Source organism: Tenrec ecaudatus, chromosome 15 (assembly GCF_050624435.1).
Source record: "Tenrec ecaudatus isolate mTenEca1 chromosome 15, mTenEca1.hap1, whole genome shotgun sequence".
NCBI lineage: Eukaryota > Metazoa > Chordata > Mammalia > Afrosoricida > Tenrecidae > Tenrec > Tenrec ecaudatus.
Window position 1 is genome coordinate 74,625,012 of NC_134544.1, and position 8,887 is coordinate 74,633,898.

General features: G+C 42.4%; 1 protein-coding gene across 1 annotated transcript; it reads left to right on the plus strand.

The window, feature by feature from the left end:
- The first annotated feature begins 7,529 nt into the window (after nt 1-7,529).
- LOC142427517 (lysine-specific demethylase 4D-like) lies at nt 7,530-8,680 on the plus strand. The gene is given in 2 exon segments (XM_075532754.1): nt 7,530-8,082; nt 8,085-8,680. Coding segments are annotated over 2 exon segments (1,149 nt in total).
- The last annotated feature ends 207 nt before the right edge of the window (nt 8,681-8,887 follow it).

An 8,887-nucleotide genomic window follows, 5' to 3' on the forward strand; every position in this document is an offset into this window, starting at 1 on the left:
AAACATACTGGGAGAGAATGAATTTCTGTTTGTTAAAGCCTTACATAAGTTGAATTACTTTCTTATATAATGAGCTTATGTAACATATTCTGGTGTCTTTGGGGGGGGAGAATTGAGTGTATTCTATTGGATTCGGAAATATATGGGTTTACTTGCTCTACTTAGTATAAACAGAGCAAACAGATTTGCGTGTACTCTTCACTATCTCTTTCACACCTCATTATCTGTTCAGGGCCTTCAGGACATGACTTAATATTTTCGCTGTGTGCAGTGGTTCATTGCCTGTATTGACTTGACTTCTTGGGATCATAATTCTCAGTAGTGTGGCAGTTATTTAGTAGTGTAAGATTTGGATCTCTGGTCGAGTAGTAGGCGGTCTTGGTCTATTAATCAAGAGTTGGAGGCTTCATATGCACCAGGTCTCCAATTGAGAAAGATGAGAATTCTGCTCCCATAAAGACTTTTTACAGTGTTTACCAAAGTACCTGATATTGCTCCTTGAGGGAAATGGAATGGTCCTGTGGTAGAAAGCAGATAACTGTACTTTATTCTATGGGAGAAAGATGTGGCTTTCTACTCCTATAGCTACAGTCTGAGATACCACAGGGTAAATTCTGCCCTTTACTACATAGTCGCTATTAATCTGCTCATACTCAATGGAAGTGAGAGTTATTTTCATTTTATTCTGAATTATGTGCTATAATACAAACGTTTTCAATTGGCAGCTAGGTGGTGGGTGATTTTCTTTTTTCCTGAGAAGAGGGTATGCAATAGGACCAATTATTTTGGGAGCCTGTGATTGGTAGCATTTGGAAACTAGGGAGCAGTTCTAATTTGTCCATAGGTCGGCTATGAGGGGCAATGGACACAATGGCACTGGATTTGTTTTATATGATAAAATGTGGCACTGCAGAATGGATCAGGTATAATGGAATCATGTAAGAAAGCATTCCATGGTACAAAGATTCAGAGTGTGGCAGTAAATTCTTTATTTCTTCGTAATCTTTCTGAGATAAAGGGATTTTCCTGAGGCGTGACTCCACAACCTTTCCTCTCTGAAAGCATTATAGAGAATTGAGAAGGCAGGACATGACTACAGCAAGAAAGGAGAGCTATATCAGAGTTCTTCTGTGCACCAGAAGACCCTACCCAGTGAACCTCTTAAACCCAAAGTAACACTGATGCCAACATACAGATTGCTGTCTAAGGCAGGTCAGGCCCACAAATGTTGTCAGCAGACAAGGACCTTGCCTCAGAGTTAACGGAGATGACGGCTTTATCCTATGGCTGATGCCCTTAATTTGAATTCTATCCACCTAATCTATAAAAAAATGAGTGTTGAATGGAAAAACCCACAATTAACGATGCTTCCTTAAACACATTTAAGAATTACAAAAAGGTGCTGGACTTTTCTCTAGATGGCAATCCTCTAAACACATTCAGTGGGACGAATGACTGTTCCTGTACTATAGAGAAATGAAGCTCTGGAAACATAGTTGATTAGGTCTTGACTACTAACCATAAGATCAGTGGTTTGAACTTACCAACCCATCACTGGGGAGAGATACGAGGCCATCTATTCCTGAAATGAGTTACAGTATAATAAACCCAATGTTATCTCAGGTGGTATAGTGGTTAAGAGTTGGACTGTGATCCCCAAGGTCTGGACTTTCAAACAGCCAATTGTTCTGGGGGCAAAGGACAGGGCTTTCTACACTTGCAAAAATTACAGACTCAGAAACGGACAGGGCCATTTTCCTCTCTCCTGTAGGGCCATTTTCCTCTCTCCTGGATGGCAGTGAGTCTCAGAGTTTGCGAAACCGAAAGGGGCTAGCTAAGAAGCAACAAAGCCCACATGGAAGAAGCATGCCAGCCTGTGCGATCATGAGGTGTCGAAGGGATCAGGTATATGGCATCAGAAGAAGAAAAATAATCTTACCATTGTTAATGAAGGGGGAAGTACAGAGTAGAGACCCAAAGCCTATTTGTCGGCCACTGGATATCCCCTTGCAGAGGGGTCTAGGGGAGGAGATGAGTCAGTCAGGGTGCCATGTAGCACTGATGAAGAATACAGCATTCCTCCAGTTCCTGAATGCTTCCTTCCCCACTCAACTATCATGATCCGAACTCTGCCTTGCAAGTCTGGATAGAGCAGAGGATGTACACTAGTGTAGATAGGACCTGGAGGCACAGGGAATGCAGGGAGGATGATCCCTTCAGGACCAGGGGTGTGAAGGGCGATACTGGGAGGGTAGAGGGTGAGTGGTTTGGAAAGAGGGAACCGATTACCAGGATCTACGTGTGGCCTCCTCCCTGGGGGACAGACAACAGAAAAGGGGGTGAAGGGAGATGCCGGACAGGGCAAGATATGACAAAATAATAATTTATAAATTATCTAGGGCTTATGAGGGAGGGAGGAGTGGGGAGGGAGGGGGAAAAAAGAAGATCTGATATAAAAGACTTAAGTGGAGAGCAGATGCTTTGAATATGATGAGGGCAAAGAATGTGCTTTGCACAATTGATGTATGTGTGGGTTGTGATAAGTGTTGTGTGAGTCCCTCCTAAAATGTTAAAAAGAAAGAAACCCAAAGGGGCACTTCTCCTATTTTCTAGAAAGCGGCTCTGAGTAGCAATCGACATAATGACAGTGAATTGGAGCTAAGTGCAGGAGCCAGCTTGATAAATAGTCAAAATGTCAAAGCCATAGGGTGTACATGAGATTCAGTTTCATAAAGCTATTTCTAGAAGGTTATTGCTCCTCCCTCGTTCCCTTTCACAGTTTTTATGTTATTGAAATCACTTGGGTTAATGGCACAGTGGGTCATGTGTAAGGACTGAGTTTCTGTGTCGACTTGGCTCGGCCATGATGTCAGGCTACATATCAATGTTTGACATAATGCCATCACTTCCATGAAGAGATTTGCTGTCAGCAGCCAGGAGTGGGAGGTGGTATCCTGGTGGGTGTGGTTTCCCCCAGTATAAATATAAGTGGATTCTCTCTGAAAGCTGTGCAGCTTTTGGCCAGGTTCAGAAACTCACCAGAAGTGTGGATCTCCAGACGTGAGACAGCATCTTGCCATATTTCCTACATAGCTTGGATTCATTGTTTGCACAGCCTGTGAGGAATCAGCCTACCATCTAACCTGCCCATCTGGGATTCATCAGGCCCTCAACCTACTTGAATCAAGAGAAGGTTCCAGAGTGATATCTGAGACTTGCCAGCCTCTACCACTGTGCACTGAAAAGGTAAGTAGTGTGACTAGAACTTTTTCCTAACTATTTCTGACAGGTTGGAGGGGTGGGAGTAAAACTGGGCTTTATACTCTGGTAAAAGGTACAGACTCAGAAACTCACAAGAGAAGTTCTACCCTGTCCTATAGTTTCTCTATGAGTCAGCATTGACTCAATGTCTTTCAGTGACTAAGGGTGCTGGAGCCTAGATTTTAGAGGGCTGGGCTCACCCACTTGGCTCTCCCTGAGGTCTGAGCAGATGCAGTTTAACCTTCACAGGTCAGGATTCCTTTAGGAGCAGATTGGTCAGAATGAGCACAGGGACCCACTCAGCATCTTGGAGCTTGCCATCCAGAGTTATGTTGCAACATTTCACTCATTCACTCTCTGGAGTGGCTGTCCGTAGAATTTTCCCACCCCTGTTCACGGCAGCTGTTGTCTGGAGAGAGGGAGAAAGTGAAAGTCATGGTGGAGGGCTGGTCCTTCATCTCACTGCCCCTGGTTGTTCCAGTGACAATTTCAGAGGACATCTTTTAAAGCTTGTGATAGTTGTCTTCATATTCGCAGTGTCAAGAGTTTTTAGATAATTTGATATCCAGTTGTTTTTAACTTACGGTGTCACATGTTTGTCAAAGGAGAACCGTGCCTCATAGTGTCTTCAAAGTTTTGTTTTGTTTTGTTTTTTCAAAATATGTCACCAGGCCTCTCTGAAAGTACTTTTGAGGAGAAACCAAACCAAATCATCTTCTAAGTTAGCTTCTAAACATTCTAACTGTTTGCGTTATTAGGGGTTTCAAGTTTAAAGAAGTGAACTATGATTTTCACATTTATTCAACAAAAAATGACATACGTATTTTGGAGATTTTAAAGAATTCTTTTCTAATTAAATTCTTCCTTTTAAGATTTTTGGGTTTGCAATTAAATCTGTTTTGTTCCATTTTCTAGTGAAATTCTCTAAGGCTTTAGGAAAAAGGCATTGCATTTAGTTTGTTTTTGCTGATTCTCAGATGATTACTAGGTGTGGTATAAGAGTGGATCAATGACAAGGTGGGTGGAGATAACACAGGTCTAATAAAAGACTGATAGGATTTTCACATTGGCATCTGGGTGGGTCTAATCCAATGAAAATTGTCCTGGGAGATTTTCATTCCTGTGGTGAGAATATTTCTTTTAGATGCATAATTCATAAATTACATTTTCTTTATGGATCCTAAAATACGTGCCTTTGATTTGATGTTTTAGGCTGTTATTGTTGTTCTGGGCTATGGAATTGGCCCTGATTCATACTTACCCTCAAGTCTTACTCATAGTTAGCCTATGTCAAGATGGAATCAATTCTGCCCAAAAGATGGCCATCCTTACAATTGTTATGCTGGAGCTGATTGCTGCAGTTACCATGTCATTTCATCTCAACGAACATCTTCCTATATTTTCTCTGAACCTTTTATTCAACAAGCCTGCAATTTTCCAAGGACTGAAATGTTAATCTAGTAGAGGTCAATGCCAGTTCCTTGATATTTTTTCCTTCAAATCATAAAATATTGAAATAATATAAATTTGTATCAGAATTCAGATTTTTTGTTTGTTTTCTCTAAGAAAAGCTTTCCGTTTGAGTTCAATGAAATACACTTTGCCTCTGATTGCGAGTCATAATTTGATTTTAATTTGAATCTCTCTAATGTTCACCTACTGAGGATAAATGCATCCAATGATGCAGAGTATTTGTGACATAGACATGTTTGGTTTTCTCTTTCAATTTGATGCTTCTCGTGCACATGGAAACAGGAGAGGCAATGATTTTAAGCTCTTAGATGTAAAATACTAGTCATTGGTTCAAGCTCATCAACTGTTTCTTGGAGAAACAGGAGAAAGGGGTGCCTATTTGAAAATGATTAGGGCAAAGAATGTACAGATGAGCTCTTTATACAATTGATGTATGTATATGTATGGATTGTGATAAGAGTTGTATGAGCCCCTAATAAAATGTTTTTTAAAAAAGAGAGAAAGAAAGGGATGCCTAGAGAGTAATGGCACAGTCAGACTCCATAAAGGTTACAGCCTTAAAGCTAATGCTCTGGTGCAGTGCTACTGTATTCTACGGGGTGTTTATTCTGTGAGAGGGTTACCTTGCTTGTCTTAGTAAAATGAGGTGGGTGTATTTTTCAATGATCTGACGTAAGTTGAGTTTGAACTGCCAGGCTCTGTGTTAGAGACAAAGCTGTGGATCATTTACCTCCATCCCACTCAGGGCTCCTTAAGCTATGCTTTCACTTTTTTAAAGATAATTGTATATCTAGTTTTAATCCTAAAATGTCTCTAAAGATAATATAACTTAGGAATTAGACTAAAATTATTATATAACACATATTTAACAACTTCTAAATTGCTTTGTTTTGCCCAATTTTTTTTCTGTAACTTTTGAGTGTATAGCCATTGCATGGGTCGGGTGGTGGGGACGGGAGTAGGATGAGAAAGCCAGAACTAGATTGGACTGCCCATTATGGTCAATACTGAGTTTCAAATTTGCTGGTCATTATTTCTAAATACTATGTACTTAAGAGGCAATCATCCCAATGGTAACACAATATTTGAGAACTTTCACTACATTCAGGTTTCTTTATAACACATAGGGTTACACAAATATCTTTCATAGCTAAAGTTTTCTGTACTTCTACTTGTTTTTCCAAGGTTCAGCTTTTAGTGTTAATCAGGATAGCTATTGCATGTTTCTCTGAAAGTGCTTGATGAATTATATTTCTGTTGCTTAATTTTTAAAGATAATTCATCCAGTTTTAAGTTGACTGTTGAAGTCATTTTACATAAATTTTATTTTTCCTATGAAGTTCACTGAAATGTTCACTTTTTCTGTCCTGTATTGGAGCCCTCTTGGAGCCCCATTGGGCTGCCAACCCAGCAGTTCCAAGGACCAGTCGCTCCATGGAGAAAGACAAGGCTTTTAACGCTTGTCAAGAGTTACAGCCTGAGGAAAACACAAGCACATCTCCTCCATGTGTTACAGGGTGAAACTGATGTCAGTGAGTTTGTTTGGTTAGTTGACTTGGTTCATATTTTACATGAAGTGTGATTTTTGATATTAGCATCTTCAGGCTATATTTATTCACCTGATTTTTTTACTAGCACTTCTCATAAAATTCACTTATGTCAGGGGTGTCAAACTGGTGGCCTTCCGGCTGCCTGCGACTGCTCAGGTAATTTTTTGTGGCCCCAAATTCTCTGAAATAAAATGAAAATAGAAAAAATTGTTATAAAAAAATAGCGCTTAGGGGAGATGGAGGCAATACTGTACACACAATTCCCTCTTTAACCCTTTAACTACAGAAGACCACTATACAGGTGGCCCAAAGTCTTTTCTGGAGGCCTGTGGACGTTTCTAGACACGATCATTTCCGGTAACGTTTTAAAGCGATGTCTGCCACTCTCATTGCATAATAAAAACAGATCCTAACAGTGAAAAGGTTAAAAACAGGACTCTAGGATGTGCTGTTATGAGTCATACCTAGCAGCAATGCTAGTTAACACTTTTAGAGGGAAGCCATTACGATTGTGCATCACATTTGTCAGCTGTCCAACATTTTGTGTTTTTTATTACTTTGTTATATTTTCCGGTCACACCATAAGAGGCAAGGGAAAGCTAGTAGAAGGAAAGCGCTGGCAAATTTCCGGTTAAAAGCATAATTATAGTTTTATAAATAAAACCATTGTTTAAATAAAAACAATTATATAGGGTTTTAATTATCCTATCCATATTTCTGAATCCTCACTTCAAAATAAAAATTCAACAAAATTTGTAAATGTGATGTGGCCCACTTTAATCTTGCCTGTTGCACCACATAGCAAACATTTTAATTGAGTTTGACACCCCTGACTTCTGTTGAATGTTACTGAATTACTGTCTTTAGATTTACTTTTTAAAAATCCCTTGAGAAACTCCTTCTTAGTGGAATTAGAAATTTCCCAAGATTGCAACAGAAGCTAAGTATCAACAGATAGAGACACCCTTCCAACTGAATAAACTTCCAGAGCAGCATAATGAGCCAGGAGCAATCTGAGAAAACCCAATCCATGTGCACAAATCCTGTCTCTTTGGGGGAAACAATAGCTGTCCATCATAGTAGAATTCCCTTGGTCAATCAGCATGCCTGGGGAGAGTGCATTTGCTCTCACAGAGCCATCAATACACTGCAAGAGATTTTCAGACAGAAAAAGAAACAAAAGCACAGCATCCAAATACACAGAACATCCATAAGAACCGGGTTTTCTGACTTTATTTTGCAGCCATGAAGTCCCAGGGCTATCGAAGCCAGAACTCAAGCCTTAAAATCATGACTTTCCGGCCTACCATGGAAGAATTTAAGGATTTCAACAAATACATTGCTTACATGGAATCCCAAGGTGCCCACCGTGCAGGCCTGGCTAAGATAATCCCACCCAAACAGTGGACAGCCAAAGAGAACTATGACGATGTGGATGACATTCTCATAGCCAGTCCTGTGCAGCAGGTAACTACTGGGCAGACAGGTGTCTTTTTGCAATACCATAAAAAGAAGAAATCCATGACCGTGGAGGAGTATCGCCACTTGGCCAGCACCGACAGATACCGCACTCCCACACACCGGGATGTTGACGATTTGGAGCGGACCTATTGGAAGAGCCGCCTGTACAATTCTCCCATTTATGGGGCTGGAGTATGTGGCTCCTTATTTGGTGAAAACACTGAGCATTGGAACCTCAGACACCTGGGGACGATCCAGGATCTGCTGGAGCAGGAGAGTGGAGTTGTCATCAAAGGCGTCAACACCCCCTACCTGTACTTTGGCCTGTGGCAGACCACCTTACTTGGCACACGGAGGACATGGACCTGTACAGCATCAACTACCTGCACTTCGGGGAGCCCAAAACGTGGTATGCGGTGCCCCCTGAGCACGGAGCCCGCCTGGAGAGACTGGCCAGGGAGCTTTTCCCTGGCAGTTCCAGTGGCTGCGCGAACTTCCTGCGGCACAAGGTGGCCCTCATCTCACCCAGAGTCCTCAGGGAGAACGGCATTCCTGTTGGTCGGATCACCCAGGGAGCAGGCGAGTTCATGGTCACATTCCCCTACGGATACCACGCTGGCTTCAATCACGGTTTCAACTGTGCGGAATCCATCAACTTTGCCACCCTGCGCTGGGTTAATTACGGTAAAGCTGCTTCTCAGTGCAGCTGTGGGGAAGCCAGGGTCACATTTCCCATGGACGCCTTCGTGCGCATTCTGCAACCCGGGCGCTATGAGCTGTGGAAACAGGGCAGGGACCGCACCTCCGTGGACCACGTGGAGCCCACAGCACTGACCAGCCCGGAGTGGATGGCCTGGAAGGAAGCCCGGACTCGTGTGATGGTAAAGGGCGTCTGCGGTCCTTTAAGCCACGCAGGGCCAGGCGTCGCTCTCTGACTCTGGCTGCAGACAGTGGGCTTGGGGGCTGTGCACTGGTGTGTCCTAGTCCCACAACCCACTCCTGGGCAGACAGCTCCACTGTGCAGCCTGAGGCCCCTAACTTCATGGGCAGCAGTCCTACGGGATCCAGTGTCTCCCTACTTCCCACCTCAGTTCCATCTGCCCAGTATCTCCAGGCTTCACCAAAGGGGACTCGCACTAGGC